General features: G+C 29.0%; 1 protein-coding gene across 1 annotated transcript; it reads left to right on the forward strand.

Moving 5' to 3' along the window:
- The first annotated feature begins 6,780 nt into the window (after window positions 1-6,780).
- On the forward strand, window positions 6,781-15,374 carry LOC107455819 (lysosome-associated membrane glycoprotein 1). The gene is made up of 5 exons (XM_016073530.3): window positions 6,781-7,243; window positions 11,375-11,856; window positions 13,246-13,435; window positions 13,527-13,685; window positions 14,726-15,374. The coding sequence occupies exons 1-5, from the start codon at window positions 7,198-7,200 to the stop codon at window positions 14,869-14,871; spliced, it is 1,023 nt and encodes a 340-aa protein (XP_015929016.2). The 5' UTR covers window positions 6,781-7,197; the 3' UTR covers window positions 14,872-15,374.
- Window positions 15,375-21,452: the final 6,078 nt, after the last annotated feature.

The raw sequence follows: 21,452 nt of genomic DNA on the forward strand, positions 1-21,452 counted from the left end.
TATAGGCTATATATACATATAAAAAGATGTGCATGTAATGTAAGCACAAAGATGTACATGCACAAAGATGTGCATGTAATTAAATAAGTGAATGATCTTCTAATAAACCGAATCTAATTTGCCAGCACCTGCCCTCAATCTTTATCAATTCATAGATTTAGAGCTATATTTGATTAACTTTTATACATAGTTTAAAAAGTTTACAAAAGAAAATTCAATGGCAGTTTTTAGAAACATAACAAAAATAGGAAAAAGTTAAAAAAGTTAGAAAAAGCTTTAAATTTTTAAAAAAAAAAGAAAAATTACAAATCTGAGGAAAAATCTTATGATTGCAATCAAACACATAGACAAAGTTATCTAAAGCCCAATAAATATGATACAGGCAAAGTTGTGTAACAACTCCCCACTTTTAATATTATCGATAGAAAATTTATTTAAGAGACAGAGTAGAAACAGAATAAATTCATTACTGAAATGCTGATAGTATAACAGATTGTCAATAATACAATATCTTAGTAATCAGGGTCTTAGTAATCTTATTAAAAATTAGTTTCTGACATTTAAGAAATAGATTTTGTCTTGAGATGAAATGAAAGAAGACAAATTTGTTCTTCTCTCAAAAGAATTACATTGAAACCATAGTTGATATCAGCCACCTAAAAAAATCAGACATAATATAAAATATGCTTCACAAGATTGATGAAAAGAGATTGATTTGCACGTTGTTGTCTGTTGTGTGACTAATGGTTAACATATCTAAACCTAATAAAATGAGTATAAAAATTTGTACATTTCTTTATTTTTAGTGCAAAATTTGAGTATTTTCAACATTTATTTATTCTGATGACCTTGTACATACATACATCAGATCAACAGAATTAACTTCAAAACACAGTATAAAAGTATTTAGAAACATGTCATACCTTATAAGCAATTTTATGCTAAATCTTCATCATCAAACAGATCTTCAAAATCTAAACAATAAAAAAATTAAAAAGTATTTATTTTTGGGACATATTTTATTAACAGATAAAGATTTTAAAGAAAATTATTTCAATAAAACAAGCAATGTTTCAAATAAAATTTTCTATTTCTCACAAAATTAACATACATTTTCAGAAATTCTTTAAATGTAATAAAACTACATGACTTTTTACAGCTAATGGGTGTAACATACAACAATCAAAACATAATTTGTTTGAAATAATATAAATTATTAAAACTATTTGAATTTCTGTTTATATATGAACAGTAGTATCATGTTGATGTGGCTCGGTTTTTATCAAATTTATATTTATTCTTTTTCTGTTGTTCTACAGCTTGATGCAGGCCAAGGCTGTCACAAAATGTTCCTTTGATTGGAAATTATTTACTACCACAGTTCTACAATGGTTTATCCCAATTTCATGTAATGTTTTCTCAACTGTATCAAAGCCATCAAATGTTTGGTCTCATTTCGGATTAGTTATCACTTTCAAAACACATTAATTAAAGCACAGAGCTCATCAGATAATGCAGATAAATTTATTCGCATTTTTGTATATTTTCTTACTTATAACAACAAATAAATGGGATTATAGGCAATTTTTTAAAAACAGCTGATGTAGCACACAAGGCAAGAGTAAAAAATTTCTACCTCGGGATGATTAATGTTGTTGTTACATATGGCTTTATTGGAAATATTAATCCATATACAATGTTCAGCTTGAAGCGGACATAAACAGGGAGTAAAAAAGGATGATTAACGTTTTAAACTTTAGAAATAAAAGATCTAAGAAGAGCATATAATGAAAAAGGATCATACAAAAATTCTTTGAAAAATTCATTAAATAATTTCAAACTTATTTAAGAATATAGGTAATAAATAGGTAAACGGTAGAATGATAGATAATACTAGGTTAAAATTAAAATTACACTGACTTAAGTTTATAGTTATTATATCAATAGATAAATTAGTTTTATGTAATAATTGTACAAATTTTTTTAATGCATACAAACTATCTTTTTTGTTTCCTTTCTACAAAATACAAAATATCCCTTTTCTAAACAAAGATTTTTTTGTGTGAAATTATTGATTTTTTACTTAATTAAAATAAACATTGCTAAATATAGATTTAAATTTGTGCTGATAAGAATTGTATCAAAATTCCATAATAACAAGACCATTTTGCAGAGATGTACACAAATATAAAAAGTTTTAGCACAGATATTTGTACCGTGTAGTGATGTAGATTATTCAATTAAATACATCAAATAATCAAGACTAGAAAACAGAGATTTCAAAAAAAAGAATAGCAAGTGCAGGCATTATCCTAGGGCCCAGTGCCACTATAAACTAGTACACTTTGCCTAGAAAAAATAATCTTTCATAAAAATAAAAAAAATATATAATTATTATAAATGCTCAGAAAATAAAATTTAAAAAATGATATTTTTTAATTCTATTTCAATGATTTGCATAATATATCTGACAGGGCCCCTTAAAAGAGATGGGTCCCCAGGCCCCCACAAGAAATTAGTGAGAGAACTTAAAGAATAATTTCAGAAAGTACATAAACGTGATCGAAAACATTTGAACATTTATCATGATTATTTTCCGACAGTTCAAGGTGTTCTAAGTTTCACATTTCTAGGGATAAAAAAAAGAGATAAAAGTATCACAATTATTTACTAATTTTAATAGTATGTACAATAACTGCTTATTAAAAAAATAATTTACCATTAAAAAAATCAGAATGAACTGATTTCTCATTTGCAGCTAAATCCATCAAAAGACCACTGGAACCACCAGCCTAAAACAATGACAATAATTAGTTGAAAAAAGCAACAATATTTTTAAAATTAAAAATTTATCAAATCTATCAAGTTTGGTAATAAACCTGGTTTTAAAAAAATGAATTAAATAAAAATATTGAACAAAGTCACACTTACGGAAAATTTTAATTTAAAAGTTTTGCATCCCTTTTAATTACGTTTAGTCTTTTACTTTTATTTATTAGTCTACATGAAACATTGAATAATGTTTACATACATTCTACTCCCATTATTTCCTTGGATAAACTTTAAGGATATATTTATAAATTAGTGATCTAAAAAAAAAATTAAGCAAATTAATTCACGCTAAATTTACTATCATTAGTTTAACAAAGTTCATTACCAGAAAGATCATACAATTATAAATATGAATGAATGATAGAATTATATTTTACTATTGCAATTATCACACATACTGCATACATTAGTCAATTCAACATACTAAAACTTCTCAAGGAGACTATAATTTCTTAAATAAATATCAAATTTGAAATGGATGGATCAAGGAATAACAATATTTCACTGAATTTATACATCTATGTAAAACTTGTTACAATTTCTACAAAATCATGTCCTGAACAATATATTTTTCGTGTCTCATTTCATCAGATGGTGAACGAAATTGCTAATGGTAGGGATCACATGCCGAAAGAAAAAATTAAATAAATCAATGGATATAAATATTTTGTCCAAGAAGTTTTAATGAAATATACCTCCTCTAAATCCATATATGGTCCAGCTCCTTCAGGAAACATCTCATCAGCGACAACACTACCAGGGGGCTTCATTCTACTGCTGAAAAAGTAAAACATTTTACTTTTAAATAAAGAAAAAAATTACTTTTGACATAAATCTAAAGTTAAAAAACACCATTTAAGCATGTCAAAAGAAAATATAACCATTTCTGCTCAATAGTCTTTGAAAATAGTACAAGTCAAAGAAAAATAACAAAATAAACTTTTATTTAATGCAATTGCAATTCATACTGTGTTAATTTTTGTTACTATAGCAGCGTATCTACCACTACATAATTACAACTACAATTCACTAGTATATAAGACATGTTAACTCGACTCTATGTAGGGGTACCTTTTCATAGATGATGGTTGACATGGTCTGTAACAACTAGCCCCACATTGGTGACCCGGACGTGATGTGAACACGCCTACCTTTGCAGAAACGCCCACTTCGATATGAACATGCCTACCTTTGTAGAAATGTCCACTTCGATATGAACACGCCTACCTAGACAGTAACGTCAACTTTGATAGATGGTACACATGGAACAGTTGACTTGCTACTTGTGACTGTGACATTATCCACCTTCTCACACTGTTGCTACTCATTCTAGTCTCGATCACTCACAACATCGGCTTGCATACACTAAAGGCAACACGGGAGCGACTACGACCATGATCTTAATTCAGCTCTCATGACTAATGTTCAAAACCTGATGACCTTAATCCAACTCTCCCGGTCTGTCACAAATACAGCAATGAATCAACTAGTGGTATCCATGTATTGAATTCTATCACAGCTATAATTCTGGTGGGGCAGTACTGTAGCGTATCTACCACTACAAAATTACAACTACACTTCACTAGTATATAAGACATATTAACTCGACTCTATGTCGGGAAACCTCTTCATAGGTGACGGTTGACATGGTCTGTAACAACACTATGACGACATGCCCCACACTATGACAACAAAATAGCTAAGAATATGTTATAAATTCTTTTAAAAAATTTTATCTGGATTTTTTTTAAATAATTTTTTTAATATAAATTTAATTTCTTAATGAGCATTAAGCATTGAATGTTGTCAAAGTTAACAATTCTCACATAAAAGTTCGTAAAAATAATATTTTGAGTGTATTTCTGGGTAAATTGCTTAAAAAATACAGGCTTTTCATTCATCCTGTGGCATACTGCCAGCTGCCAAGGGATCTTCTGAAGACAGGAAAAATATTTATTAACCCTTTAACTGCCGCGGGCGTACATATACGTCTCAGCCAGACGATGCGTTAACTGCCGCAGGCTCATATATACGCTTTCCCGAAATACGATGCTTTGCATTGCGCTGCTATAAATAGAACTACACCCCCGACTTTTGAACACAGTAAAATGACCTTGTAAGTGTTTGCCAATGAAAATGTTTGCAATGAATGTATTACCAATTTCGGAGGAGGGGGAAAGGGATGTGTTGGAAAAGTTATATCATAATATTTATTGCTTTTGTGTTTCTATTTGAGTAAGGTTGGGATTACTCTTCTTTCGCTTTCGTTTCCCGTGTATATTCGTCGAGAGTCCCGCTACCAGTGCAATGAATGTGATGTTGGTTTATGTGTCCAACCATGTTTCAGGATTTATCATACAACAGCTAAGTTTTAACATCTTTTATATTGTATTTTTATTCTTCAATTTAAGTTTTGTATTTTCTTTTTTTCCTTTTTCTTCTCATGTGAAAGTAAACTGTTTTTAAATTGCAAAGCGTGCATCTTTTTTCCCTACCAAAACACCGTGTAACAAAGCGCACTTGAGCGAAAAACGGTGGCATTGGGGAGTGAATCACATAAATTTTACTTGGCAGGTGAGGGGTTAATTAAAAGGAAAGTCTTTTTAATAGTTCTGCTTCATGCAAACAATCCTAGTACCAATAAGTTGTAGCACTAAGTTATAGGAAAATGTGCTAACCTTAAATATTTTAAAAATGTGAAAAGCTTACTGTAAGTCAAATAAGATAGCCTGGATGACAGAAGAAATCTTTATCAATTGGCTGATTGATGTGAATAAAGAGATGAAAAAGAAAAGAGCTTTCATAGTTGATAACTGCACAACAATCCCCGAAGCTTATAAAACATTACAGTGTTTTATTTTCCACCCAAATGCATGTCAGTTCTACGGCCATTAGATTCAGGCATAATAAAGTATGCCATTAGATTTGGGCATATCAAAAAAGATTAATTTTTGCTATGCTAATAAAGAGGAAAAAAGAAGTCTTCATTCGATATTGAATAAATAACAAATTTAAGGAAAAAGTGCTTGTGGACTTGTGAATAGAGCTTGCAGCCTGGCGGATGAAAAATGGTAAAGATTTAGAAAACGTGCAACAGATTTTTTTTTTTCATTTTTAATTTATTAACATTTTTACTTTTTCTTTTGGTTCGCATTCTTATATGCCTAAGTTATTTTGAGATGGTTATTTTTAAAGCTAAATTAAATATAAAATGTTGAAATAAATTTCCCTAGTAATTAAGAATATCATTAATATGTCGCTCGAAGTAAGTTAGGTATTGTATGTCTGTGTCTTTTAAAATATCATAGTGTTTTGTATATTAATATATTAAATATTATTTGTATACATAGCTTTACAATCTTTTTATTTAACTGTTGCTTTATCTAACAAGGTCTTACCAAAATTGAATTCATAAAATATATGGGAAGATTTCTGTATAAATAACCAGACCGAGAAAATATTATGCCAAGAAATTGCCTACAGTTTAAAGTATTCGAGAGTAAGTTTTATTTCTCGCCCAAAAAATAACTCACGACGCTCAACATATGCTTTTTTATCTATATACTTAACAAATTATTAAATCTAAACAAACATAAAAATATATAACGTTTATTTCGTGAATATGAACAAAAAGATACTAAATAATTCAATGACATAAAAATTTTAAAACATTACTCACATCAAATGTTTTGTTTACTTTGCAGGAAAACTTAGTTTATTTGCAAAGAGCACGTTTTCAACTAACTATTTTTACCCGACTCAAGATTTGCTTACAGAGTAGACACGAAACGGTTGCAGCTAATACTGAGGAACAATTTTATTTTCAACTCATAAGAGCTATTTATTACTGTATGACTCTTTCGGGAGAAAATGTTTTTCACCAATCAGGTTGTCATTATCCCTCCATGATGATCGTAAGTGAGTGCACCCCATAAAGAATGACCCTTTAAAAATGATTTCAACTAACTCTAGGCTGCTTTGTTTATTTTTAGGAACTAATTTGAATATGTAACACTCGTTTAATTTTCAATTTAATTATAATATTAATAAGTAAATAAATAAATAGTTTTACAATTTGTCAGATGACAACCATTGAACCCGTGACTGTTACGTCATATTCGTCTGTAATCTCTCTGTGAAATAGAGAGAAGTTTTTTCTTTCATTCTCTACTTGTTCATAGACTGTAATTGTTGTGAATCTTATGGAAACGTTAAGGATTCTTAATTAAATCTGATTATTTTAATCAATTTTGAAATTGTTGAATCAGCTACAATTAAAATTTTCTGATTAGTTACTGCGTCTCAGTGTCGAAATTGTGCACGAAAGAATTAATTTAAAAATCTGGAGTGTAAATTACATCAATTATGAAAATCACTTTGCTAGCTTTTGCTGTTATATTTCTTTCAGCATGTAAGTATCTTCTTCAACAATGTTTATGACAACTGTTATTTTTATACGTTTTAAAAATGTTTGCTTTTATTTGTTAACTGTGGCCATTTTATTGACAGAGTTTTTAACTTGTATGCGTTAAAATGTAAATTTTTTCTGTATTGATATCGCTGTAATTTTTCTCTTTATTTCTTTGATCTGTCCTAAATTGCGTCAAGATTTCGGTTGTCACTGCCAAATATCAAATGAGCCGGCTTCTTTTCGGCATGAAAAATATTTTAAAACCTCTATACTTAGCAGTTAGAATAGGTTTGTCTTACCGTTAGTGATGTATATTGTGAAACACTTATATTGTCAACACAATTATTGCATAAATCTTATAAGGAAACGAAATACAGTATAACTTCTGTTTTATTTTATAAATCAATGTACATATGATATGGCTACATACCTGAATACTAGGGGAGAGGGGGGCACCTTTCAACATGGGGCACCTTTCAACAACTAGANTAAATCAATGTACATATGATATGGCTACATACCTGAATACTATATATTGTGCATTACAATATTAAGTTTTAAGGTCATGTATATATAAATAACACCGTTTGATATTTAAATTGCATGAATAATAATTATGATCTATAACTTTTAAATTGTGTATGCAAATCTCAAGGTACCTATAACTTTTAAATGATGTAAATCGATGTTTGAAGAATGTCAATGATGATGTGAATATGAATTGCGATTTTTGGTTTTAGGCATGAAGTATACACATTACGACTTCTAATTTTAAAAATGCATGAGTATACACATTGCAATATTGGATTTTTTAGTCACTCTAGGAATAGCGATGTGTAACTTTCGAATTGAAGGGATCAAATTGTAATAGTTTATTTTTTAAATTGTATGAACATTCCTGTTAAATTTAAAAAAGTATTCTTAAAATCGACAAATTTCCATAAATGTATACGTGCACTACGTGCGTGTCAATATATAGACAGGCGCACACAGAGAATTATGATTTTTAAAATTATATTGATTTTCTATACTGTGTAATAAAATGTTTGAGAAAGAGATCAGTATTAAGAGCCTTATTAGATGCTTTGAAAATACTTTTCTGTTTTTATCTTTATAACGTAAAGTGTTAAGTATTTTGTCATAACAGTAAGGGATATCTTATATTGCAAATTTGAAAAATCAAGCTTAAAATTTTGAAAAATGCTTCTTCAACCATTAAGCACTTTTCAAGTATGTATTTAACAGAATTTGAATTAGGAATATAATTTCTAGAGTTTGCATTCTAATTAAGTATCCAGCACAGAGTATATACTTTCTTTTGAAGTTGATCTGAAAAATCCTATCTGTACAGTGTAATCAGAAGGGAAAAAAAAAGCTTAGTGGAAAGAATTATTTGTATCCACCTCCTGGTGAAATGCTCTGTAATTTTCTCAAAATATTATATTTTTTATCATATATTATTACAAAGCACTAAGATAACAAGCAAAAGTAGACAATGACAGTTAAACTATTTAGTAAACGCTTTTGCTAGACTTATAGAATGTAGTCGTGGAGGCTGTGCAAAAAGTTATGTAATTTTGCTGAAAATTTCGGAAGTCTTATTACCTCTCATGCTTCTTATCAGTGATCAGAAGAAGAGCACTACAAATAGCTAAACTACTGTAGTCGTTACTTTTTATCGTAGTTTACAGTGTAGTGTGCTATTTTTTTTTATTTTTAAAAAAAGTAATGTAGTGCAATACAAAAAAAACATTAGTTTGTAACCATTCCTTGCTACTTTTTACGTTAGCTTAGTATATGAACAGGGTTCTAACACAACTAATTTTTCGAATTTGATGGGTACAAATCTTGGCGGGTCGGACAAAGGTCTCAATTTTAATTGTCCCTGTGACTGTTAGTTAACAAGAATTGCATATGACTAGTAGCTAAGCTAGCTGTTATGAATAATAGATCTTAGTCTCTTTAGTCTCACTTTCACATGCGAATGTTGGCTTATAAAACATTGATATTTCAAAGGAAGGAAACATATTTTTGCTGTGCTTAATTTCTGAGAGGAAATAAAATAGCATTAAGCATTTAACAAGTATTTGATAATTTCATAGCATCTCTTAAATTAAATATTCGCTGTCAAGAATGGCATTAAAAATTTGAGGACTAAATTAACAAATTCGGTAGAAGTGTTTTAGAATAATAAACTGATATCTGTAAACATGAGTAAATGGTTCTAAATAATTATAAGTCAATTTTTTATTTAAAACAATTATGAACTTAATGTGTAAATTAATTTCACCAGCCGAATTATATTGGTGTAAATGAACTTCTCAAACAAAGTTCAGTTTCTTATAGTAGTGAAGTAGTCACAGAAATTCCAAAGTAGATTGTAGTCGCTACATTTAAAAAAAAAAGAGTAGTTTTAGTTAACTACATTTGTAACAAAGTAGTTGTAGTAAACTACAAAAATAATGTAGTTTTTTTTACTACTGCTTATTACACACAACAGTGTGTAATAAGCAGTACCACATGCCATTCCTTATACAGTCTTAGTACACACTCACAAAAAAAAATGATGGGTTGTTCACTTAGTGTGCTATGCGTATGCTCCTCAAAATTCAAAGAGGCCTTCTCAAAGGGGGTAAGTAGAATTGCCATTGAGACTAAAACTAGGTGTTCTATTCTTGGAGATATATTTTTGATCAGAAATATTGTTCATAAAGTATAGACAAACAATGAAGAGTAATTATAGGTGTTTTCTCATCTGTCTTTTCATAAATCACATGATCAAGCCCATAAATAGTATTACTCATTATATAAAAGGAGATTGGAAAGATTGTACAAAAAAATCCACTTAAAAGGTAAAACAAGGTTAGTCAATAACTAGTTTTATGTTGTCAAAAATCTGCTAAATTTAAGTAATGAATAACTGTATTAAAGTAGGGTTCTGGTATGGATAACAATCAGTATAGAATTTTATGCAAATGAAAGCTTTTAAAAATAGTCAATTATTTTTGTATAGATTTTGTCCAAATTAGGTGGCAACAAATCAATAAAAGGAAATAAACTAGTTACAAGAGTCAATAAATTGCTAGAATAAAGTTTTTGAACTCAGATTTTGTGTTTGCAAAAAGTTTTTCTTTTTATCTGAGTCTGACGATTAGTTGAGTGCAAATCCATAGCATTACCAATAATGAACTAAAAATTTTAATCATCATTGAAATGATTAGGAGCTGTTGCTATGCCTGTCATCGAATAGTTTTCTTTTTACTGAAGATCTAAGATATTAATGGAAAAGCTATTATCTGTTTATTATTTGGTATTATAGCTTGTTCAATGCTCATAAAGGTATTTCATTTTTATGCACAATTAGAATCGACTCTGATTTAACAAGCAAATTGCTTTGGTGTCTTCAAGGCGTTTGCATGTTTGTAACTTGTTTAGATTTCTCAATTATGTCAAGTAGAGAGTGACTGTACAATTTTAATGTTAGGTATGGCTGAATTCTGTGCATTTTATTCAATGAAACTATAAGATTACTTTAAATGCTGTTTCTTAAAAGATCTCATTAATCATAACTTTCATGATGAATACCTATCACAGTATAAAAAGAAATATTTTAAATTTTACTATCTTTTATTTGTTGTTGGTTTATGAATATTTAATGCAATATTGTATTTACTTCCACATAAAAAGTGTTTTAAGAGATTCTGTTTATTCAACTTTTTTTAAATGTGTTTACGATCTAGACATTTTTGAACTCTTAGTGTACTTATAGTATATATTGCAATGATTTGGTTTTAATACAGTCAATCATTTTTGTAATGTGTGGATTTTTTCAATAATTTTGAGCAATTGATATTAATTAATACACATTTCTATAGTGTGGTGATTTTGTTGGTCAGTGGTTCGTAAAATGTCTTTAACTTTTGCAATTCTTAACGGTACTATTCTATGTATTTGTTCTTAAGATTTTCCAAATTTCTAACTAGTACTTAACATACGAATTATTTGAAAAGAACGTTCAATGTTTTTGATCAATGCAGAAAATTTGATTTGGCGAAATTCAAATAAATTATTAACTGCAGCTTAAATAAAGGTATTTTAAATTTTTTTTTTTCACTTTTTAAATTTTTGTAGGTTCATTAGCTCAAAACTCTAGTCAAGATCCAGAAGGTAAATCTACAGATGTTTCTGTAGAAACTTCATCACCAATTTCATCTTCAAGCTCAGATGCGACAACTACGACTTCGACTTTAGCTCCAACAACCACAGCCTCTTCAAGCTCAGTTCAGACTACCACAGCCTCTTCAAGCTCAGTTCAGACAACCACGGCCTCTTCAAGCTCAGCTCAGACGACCACATCTTCTGAGCCAACAACCACTTCAGTTTCTCCAACTCCTTCTCCTACTCCTGAAACAACCACTTCTCATGAAACAACTACATCTCGTGAAACAACTACTTCTCATGAAACATCAGTTTTGCCTACGTCTTCGACCGAGTCCCCAGTAACCACCACAGCTCCAATTCCAGTTCCAGAACCTGGATATTGGAATGTTACTGAAGGAAATACAACATGCATAAGAGCTAACTTGGCAATTAGATTTAAAATAGAGATAAATGTAAATATTTCCTAATTTCTCTTCTATCTTTATTTAGACTTTTAAGTTTTTAGCCCCAGCTAATGAACTATGCACACTTAATACATTTTGAAACAAATTTATGAATTAGATAGACTGGTAATTGTTAATAAGTATTTTTTCATGTTCTAATTATTTTTGTTATTGTGCAACTGTGGTTTAAATGTTAATTTGGTGCATTTTCAAGAAATATATATTTATATTCGATATTGAACTTTTTAAATAAGGAATTAATAGAAAGTAAAAATTCTAAGTGCTCAGCAATTTAAATAATATTTTCATTTTGAAAATTTTCTTTCTATAAGAGATAAAAAATTTAAATTAATAATGTCAGGGGTCTGTCCAGGCCGAATTTACTACCGTTTAGTGGTACCTTCACAAATTCAACTTAAGGAAAAACGGTAGTTTCACAAATTCAACTTAAAGAAAAACGGTAGTTTCACAAATTCAATTTTAGGAAAAACTGTAGTTTCCCAAAATACTTTTTCTTAAAATTTTATTTTTGTATCCCTTAAGAAACAATAAATCCATATTTTTGTGTTGATTTTTAAATATAATTTTTAGTTTTTCACAAATTATGTCTAAATTTTCACAAAATAGGTTCCTCTCAGAAAAACCTAGACCCTGAATGTACAGTGTCCATTTTTTATTATTAAGTCCAAAATTTCATAAAATACATGAATGAAATTGTATATCTTACAATTTAAAATTTTTGCAACTATTATTAAATAAATTAATAAATATTTACTTAAAGTTAATTTTTGAATGGAAATATTTATAAATTAACGAGTTTTATAATTGTGTGTGTAAAAGTTATTCAATTCGCTTAAAAAGTTCTAGAGTTATGGCTATGTATGCAAAAAGTGAAATTAACATTAAAGGATTCAAACTTTAAACTGCTCTTCTAACCAATCTATGGGGACCCTATTTGGAAGATTGCTACTACTCCATACACTTTGGTGGAGAGAATCCGAATCCATCAGAAAAAAAGGGTTTGTTTATTCAGAGAAAGTACATTTTTGTGTCTGGTTTCGTAACTCTAAGTACCCAACTTAAGTAGTACTACAATAATTAAATAGCCTGTTTGAGGTCACCCTCTTTAACCATTAAGACTGAGTCGTAGAACCTGAAGATCCAATCATTAAATCAGAAGTTATTTATTGTGAACCTTTTTTTTGTGCACTGTAAATATAATCTTGTTTTTTGTGAAAAAGTATTATTGCATTGCAAATTTTTTTTTTTTTTTTTTTTTTGCAGATNTTTTTTTTTTTTTTTTTTTTTTTTTTTTTTTTTTTTGCTCATTCTTATTAACTCTAGCAATAGTTTTTTTTAATTGTTAGATTTAAACTAAGGTATCTTGATTCATTTCAGGGTCAAGTTGATTATATTTTATTAAGACCAACTGCATCCTCTGATGGAAGTAAATGCAATACATCCGATGGTACTGAATTATTATTATTGAAAGATGTCGATTACAATATAATTTTTGTTTTTGAGAAAAGTTCTGATAATATTTATGTGAAAAACACTTCTTTTACCTACTACTTGCCTTTCTCAACTGGTATGTTGTTTTCTGAACTTTAGTTTATTTCTTTAAAATATTGTCAAATATTGACTTTTTTTAAATGTATCATTTACTTTTTCCTTCTTAGAAACATTTACCAACGATTCTCATTTCTACGAAGTGAAAGCTGGAAATTCTTATTTGTGTAAAACTCCCAGTGATGTCATTCTCGGAAATGCAACTATGGAAGTACTATCTATTCATTTGCAAGCTTTTGGTGCAGAACATAATAAGGATTTTGGATCAGGTCAGTTGGTTTAAAAAGAACAATTAATAGGCTTTTAATGATACATTTGTTCTAACAATTAAATATATATTTAAGCACGATGGACTTAATTTTTTGTAACTGTAAAGTCTTATTCTAATTAGGTCTGAAGGTAGGCCAATCGTTTGATTACAAAAATAGAATTGAATATGGATGGGAGAAATGTTCTATTTATGCTTGACCGAATTTTATACTAATTTTATTAATCAACATAAATATTAGACTTCATTTTTGATCTAATAGTACTATCATTAAAAGATAGTTAATCTAAATTGTGGTGTCTAAATAAAAATTAATTTTCTAAATAACTTCTTGTGAAAATTATCTCTTCAACAATTTCAGAATGTAAAACAAATGTAAGTTGCTATGATGTTGACATGCCTGAAATTATCCCCAAGTTATTTAACAACATAAAAAAAATCAGCATATCTGATCCTGAGGCACAAAAATTAATGCAAGCTGAATCGTGGTGTCTTAGGGGATAGAACATTTGCCCACAATGAGGTGAACCAGTTTTGAATCCCAGCGACGACTAGTCGATACGAATTCCGCACCTGGATCACACCAACCATAGTGCTAGCATAAAATATCCTCAGTGGTAGACAGGTAATGGGTTAGAGTACCCTTGCCATTGTGTGAAGTTTTCGTGGTTTTTCTCTGCATGTAACCCAAATGCGGGTTAGTTCCATCAAAAAATTCACCAAGAAGGCAAATTTCCCCCAATACTTGGTCCAGAAGTTCACTTGTCTTCTGGATTGGGTTTTAAATTACAAGGCTACAGAGTGGAACGTTAGTAGTCGTAAACCCAAAATTGGATCGGCTGTTTAGTGACAGTTATAAAATGAAAGCTAGTTGTAGAGGGTCATTCAAAAGTTGTAAGTTTAAGTATTTTAAAAAAATGTTTATTAACTTTTTTTTCTTGTCTGATATATTATAATGCTCGTCTACCTATAGCTAATATATTATCTAGTTGTTTCAAATATCTTTGAAACCATTAAAACTTTAAATGCTTCAATTTTCAGCTGAGGAATGTGGAGCAGATAGTCCTATCAATGATGTTGTTCCCATCGCCGTTGGAGTTGCTCTGTTGGCTTTAGTGATAGTTGTACTTATTGCATATCTTGTTGGAAGGAGAAGAAGTCGTCAAAGGGGATACCAATCTGTTTAATTTTAAGACTGAGCTCCAGAAGTAGACTTCGAGTGTACTTATTTTGAAGGTTAACTTAAGAAACCAAGCACTATGGTCATGCTATGCATGTTTTACTGTGCTGCATTTGTTTGCACATGTCTATTTTTTGAACCCACAAAAATATGTAAAAACAATAATTGTCTAGAAAATGTAGAGAATAATTGTAAGACTGTAGCACAAATCGTTCTCGTTCAAAATGACATGCTTGGTATTTCAGACTTTTTTTAAAATAAATAAGCTTACCAAATGTTTTTAATTTTTGTGTTGTTGTTAAAAGAAATACTTATTTTTATTCTTTTTTTTGTACCCTATTCTTTTTTCAACAATGCTTATGATGAGATTGTGATTTCCTCTTCAGTTCGAGATGGCTTATTAAGCCAACGAGTTGTAAATATATATAATAGTTAATCGTTCTCTCTGTTTGATGTTTAGAATTACTCAAATGTAAATGTTGCTTTTTGTTAATAAAGTCTTTCACAGTCCTTGTGTGTGTGTGTGTTTTTTTTTAGACAAATTGATGTTGAATAAACGTTAGAAACTGGCTAAATGTGCAGAACAATCCGATACATGTAGCTGCTTATTGTTTCATTAAACTTTATCTGAAAGGTATCCTAGATGCTTTCTAAAAAGAAAAATAAGTTTGAGATTTAATACAAAAGGAAATATTCAGTTTTTAACTAGGTGTGCATCACACGTAAGGAGTTTCCAGCTTGAAAATTCATATTAAAGATCGATTAAAAAAAAATATTTTCGGATTCCAAGCATTTGGCCATTATCTTGGAATAATAATTAACAAGAACCGCAGTTAATGTGAAAAAAAAGTTGTAACACGAAACGTTTTAATTTAAAGCAAATTATTTTTTTTTAAACTTAACTTTTAAATAAAATAAATTTGAATTAACACCTTAGTTGGTTATAAACTTCCTACAAAAAATAATCTGATAATAATTATCAGTAAAATTAATAAACTTGTTACAAAAGTTTATCAGTTAATAATTTTTCAGTAAAAATTTAATCTTATCTGATATCGATTTAAAATTGAAAGTGCTTACTCGTGATTACAGGTAATCTTGGTCTACGATTAATTTAATATGTGATCACAAGCACTCGTGATTACAAGTTAGCATATTAGAGTTTTGATTTATATCTAAGACTTACTTATTCCGTAAAAAGAACTCAATAGTTCAACTTGGACTGTAAGTACATGAGATAATCAAAAAAATAAGATAATTAGCGGGGGAATAAATCAATGATTCGGCCTTTATTCAATTCGCTCATTTATTTATTTACTCTGTCTTACAATCCAGACCTTAAAATTTAATAAATTGTCGCCTAAATGTAATTTTGTTGCCTCAAGCGTTTCTTGGAAACTACTTCTAAACGTAGTTGAAAGGAATATGAGTCTCACTCTAATAGGCGAGCCAATGGAGCTATATTGCTGCAGTGAAAGTAATTGCAGTGTCGTGGAGAGGCTAACATCAAAACGTAGTATATTGCTATTATTTTTATTGTGATGTTGGTTTGCGTCGCACTAAAGGGGCACAAAGGACTATTGGCGACGGTCTGAGAATGATCCGAAGACATGCCATCAAAATTTTGATCCTCTGCAGAGAGGGGATGGTTCCATAGAGTTAAAATTATGTAGTATTCCAGTATTTCAACTCTATGGATGGTTCCCCTGCTACGGTAGCCCGACGCGAAGGTGAGCATTTTACGATAGACCAGTTTAACGAGGACCGATACCGCACACTTTGGTTCCATTGCAGGTTGATCAAAGAAGTCAACAACCCGCAAAGTGACCGCAGCCAATGATGCTTGACTTCGGTGTTCTACTGGGAGGCGTGTCTTAACGATCAGTCCACAGTGGGACATTTTCATTATGAATTTAACAGGCAAATCTTTGGCAAACAAAAAATAATTTATGAAGACAGCAAATTTTAAACATTAATTTTATTTTATTTAGGACAAAGCAAAATTTATGAAAATCGTCAATTAAAATTGTACTTATTTCGTGTAAGAAGAATTTAAAAGCATTTTATTGGAAAATATATATTTTTTTACCATAGTAATTTTACTGACATTTATATATGTTCAAGTTACATAATATGTCCTCAGTGGTAAACTGATCATATTTAAGAGTCCCCTTGCCGTCAGGCTAATCGTGGGAGGTTTTCCTCTCCATGTAAGGCAAATGCGGGTTAGTTCCACCAAAAAGTCCTCCACTTAGGCAAAATTTCTTCCAATACTTGATCCAGAAGTTCCCTTGTCTTCTGAACTAGGTTCAAAATTACAAGGCTACGGAATTGAACATTGGTAGTCGTAAACTCAAAATTGGGTCGACTGTTCAACGATGGTTATAACATTCATATATAGAGCTTCGGTGGTTGACTGAGACGAATTCTACTCACACCGAACATAGTCCTGACGTAAAATATCCTCAGTGGATTATGGGTTAGAATCCTCTGGCCTTTGGGCTAATCGTGGATGGTTTGGTTTTCAAGATTTTTCTCTTCATTTTACTTAAATACAGGTTAGCTTCACCCAAAAAGTTTGTCACAAAAGCTAGTTTGTCTCAATGCTTGACAAACGTTCTATTGTTTTCTGGGTTGGTTTCAAAATTACAAGACCACAGAATTAAACATTGACAATTTGACAGACGTTAACTTAGCATATGGTCAGATCTTCAGCGCCTATCGCAAAGTAAAAAAATAATAGTAAAATATAAAAATATGAATTTTAAGCAAAAATAATTTTTTTAAAAGTTTTTTTTAAGGAATATTTAAAATTAGCACTGATTTTTAAACGAAATTAAACTCAAATTTTAAAGATTAGAAAAGTGAATTGAAGCATTGATAAACAACATTAATTTGCTCTTTCGCATGAAGGATTCTACATCAAATCATACATAATCGAGTTTTTAAAATATCAATACACATTGTTAGTTTTTTCTTTTCTTCTTTTCTCTCTTCTGAAAAATAGCTGCCTAAACACCTACAGGCTACTTCAAACATAAAAATGAGTATCACATGAAAGGTTTCGCTCTTGTTTAATCAGGAAGCTTAGAATAGAGAGAGAGTGAGTAAGTCATCTACATGGTTATCGCATATCATCATCACGTGTAATAACGATTCAAGTTTCTAAATCAGTTAAAAGTCATGAGACTATCAATTTGTTTATGGCAAAATACGGTAATTGAACTAGAGAACTGCTACAAATTCTTTTAACAGTCGAACTCAGCACTTTAAAATTTTATTTCAGCGCTGTGGTTGAAAAAGCAGATTACGCGTAAAATGACTTTAACTCTTTGACGCAGAATTTTTATTCAACATAATTTAGGTCAAAATAAGTGAAAATGTTATATTTTTTGTAATTATTTAAATCTAAGAGAAACAGTTATTCATCGTTGAATTTTCTTTAAATCTAGAAAATCAGTTATTGATAAATTTTTAAAAATAAATGGAAAAAAAATATAAGAACTTTTTTTTTTTTGCGTTTCATAATTTAGTACAAACATAATTCCGATAATCTAACAGATTTTTTTTTAATAACTATTGAACTGGTTCTTATAATTAAACCACCAAAATATGTTTTATCTAAATATATTTTTGCATGTAAATAGAGAGGCTTAAATATATATATATATATATATACATANCATCGTTGAATTTTCTTTAAATTTAGAAAATCAGTTATTGATAAATTTTTAAAAATGAATGGAAAAAAAATATAAGAACTTTTTTTTTTGCGTTTCATAATTTAATACAAACATAATTCCGATAATCTAACAGATTTTTTTTTAATAACTATTGAGCTGGTTTTTATAATTAAATCACCAAAATATGTTTTATCTAAATATATTTTTGCATGTAAATAGAGCGGCTTAAATATATATATATATATATACATGTAAGGAACAGAGGAGCGTGAGAGGGTTAAGCCATCGGAGATTTTAATCTATTAATTTACAATTTTCAGTGATAAAAAAGGGTGCTTTTAAGAAAGAAAAAATTGCCATTCGTTCAGAAACTTTTTTTTCCTTGGGAAATTCCAATTTAAAGGAAGCATAAAGAAACAGGGATAGACGATACTAAGCTTGTAAAGTCGTTAATAAAAAGAAAATTTTACAGCATTCCGATTTTTTTTTTATTCCTTTACGGCCTCCATTTTTGTTAGTTGAAGACTTAATTCCTATGCATGAAAATTATTTGAACAGACATAATTACGCGATCAAAATATTAACTGAATGAATTTTATGACAATTATTTAAATTGTAGCTCATCACAAATTTATTACGTTTACCCATATCTAAGACTTTGTTTTATTGAATCACTGAAAAAAGAGTGGAAAACTACTAAAACAATTTTAAAAAATGGATCTTGATGGATTATTAATAAATTATTTTTAATTCATAAAAGTTCTAAACGAAATTCATTAAGCTAAGTTGCAAAGTTAAATAGACAATACAAATGAATTTTATGTATCACTTGTAATAATTTCCAAGCTCATGAATGTTCACTAAATCTTCTAATACGATGTTTAGATAAATGCGTGAGTGAGATATTAATAATATCTAATCCTTTTTTTTATAATGGTTTCGCGCAGCCTCAAATATTTGTAAAAATATATTTGCTAAAATTTATTTTTTCAATTGCTATGTAATTATATAAAATGCAATTTTAACTAAAATATATGCAATTCTAATATCACTTAAAAAAAAAAAGGAGAAATTCATACTTTGAAATTACTACCTATAATTCGGAAAATAAATAATTAGTATAAGATTTAGTTAGGCTCTCAGGGCCGGAGTAGCTTTTTTTAACTACCGACTGCACAGTCATGGATAAAACAATACTAAGTGAAAATCATTCAATTAAAAGCAATTATCCAGGTTCGTGTTTTTTTTTTTTACTTATTTGTTTCATTTATCAAAGAATTGAAGAAGCTGAAGCTTTTATTTAAGTTAGGGTTCAATATTTAGTCAAGTGGGTATAATATCACTACCATCAAACTGCCACTTAGTCCATCTTTGGTCGATTAATTTAAATATCTTTAGTCTTATACTAGTGGGGTTTTTCCTCCTGCTAGCTTTGTTCATCAACACCAATGATTACCACATTAATTTTTTGTTTCTTGACCATAAAAAGGTTGTTACATTTAATATAAAAAGCATTAAATTAAAATATTTCAAATGGATTTATTATATTAACACCGATTTGGTTAAACATTTTTAATATTTTTAATAAAAATTTTTCTCGGTTACATTCATCTTCCTCTACAGTTTTGTTTTTTAAATTCTTATTTAATTTTTAATTGCTTTTAAAACTAGTTAAATGATTTTCGCCCTAGAGATTATGTAGTAATAGTGCGAAAAATTGATTCCGAATAATGTTTTAAAATTTTTGCATTCATTAATTTAATTGCATATATGTTTATTTGAAAGAGTTTTACACAAAGCCTTTAATAATAAAATAGAATGTAACTCATTTACTGCTTAATAATTCTAAAATAGTTGCTTGGTTTCTATACTGATTTAAATGTATTTATCATAAAATGTTGCATAATAAGATGTCATAGTATTACTTAATAATTAAAAAACACCGCTTTCAGTTTAAAGCCTTTAAATTGGAAAAATGAACAAAAGCATAAAACGAAAGGATGATAAATATTGTAGCTAAACACCTTTAAATTAGGAATAAAAAAATATTTTGCTGGTAAACAATACTTTAGTCGCTTTTATTAGTTTTATGTCTTTATATTAATTAAATTTTTATGTTCATGGAAAGGAATTTTTATGTTTTGGACATGTTCATTGATTAACTTGAACCATTGTTAAAGTTATGATTTGAGAGAAAAAGAAAATTTTGCTAAATATATTTTTCGAACAAATTTAAATTAATATCTTATAAAATGAGTGAGGAGAAGTAACTAAAATCTAAAATACATGTCCATCATATTAGTAAATGTGGCCAAAGTTTTGGACCTCTTTTGATGTTATATTTTACGTTTTTGCCTCAAAACTAATAACGAGAATAATATAATTTTTCCACACAACTACAATACTCGCTTCCTAAAAGTATCTTTAGTGATTATTTATATTTTGTTTCTCAATTTAGTAACTATACAAAACTCTTTGGATCATAAAGAAATTTTTCATCACCATGTTTTGCTTTACAATTCTTAAACATCGCTATCATGCCTTTTTACATTACTTAGCATACATTCGTTTTCTAAAGTCCAAAATTCAAAATAAATTTGAGAAAGTAAAGAGCTCACCACATTTAATTTTAAAAAATGGACATTTAAATAACAATGCCTGATAAATTAATCAAACTATTTATTTCAATATTGTGTTTTGGTGTATAAAATTAAGCTTTTCAGGATATGAAAAATTTTCAGTACGAAATTTTTTCGACTTTTTTTGAAGTAAATATTAATAAATAATGAGATATAGTTAATAACTATTTTTTGTTTTTGTTTCAAGTAACTTTGAGTAATAGAATTTTATATCTTATTACACATTTTTTTTGATTCGCGCAATTAGTTCGAGAATCTGATAGAAA

Source organism: Parasteatoda tepidariorum, chromosome 5 (assembly GCF_043381705.1).
Source record: "Parasteatoda tepidariorum isolate YZ-2023 chromosome 5, CAS_Ptep_4.0, whole genome shotgun sequence".
Classification (NCBI taxonomy): Eukaryota; Metazoa; Arthropoda; class Arachnida; order Araneae; family Theridiidae; genus Parasteatoda; species Parasteatoda tepidariorum.

Coding starts and splice junctions, on each gene's coding strand:
- LOC107455819 (XM_016073530.3), top strand. CDS start 7,198: ATGAAAATCACTTTGCTAGCTTTTGCTGTTATATTTCTTTCAGCAT. Junction 13,436..13,526: donor CTACTTGCCTTTCTCAACTG/GTATGTTGTTTT, acceptor TTTCCTTCTTAG/AAACATTTACCAACGATTCT. Junction 13,686..14,725: donor TAATAAGGATTTTGGATCAG/GTCAGTTGGTTT, acceptor TTCAATTTTCAG/CTGAGGAATGTGGAGCAGAT.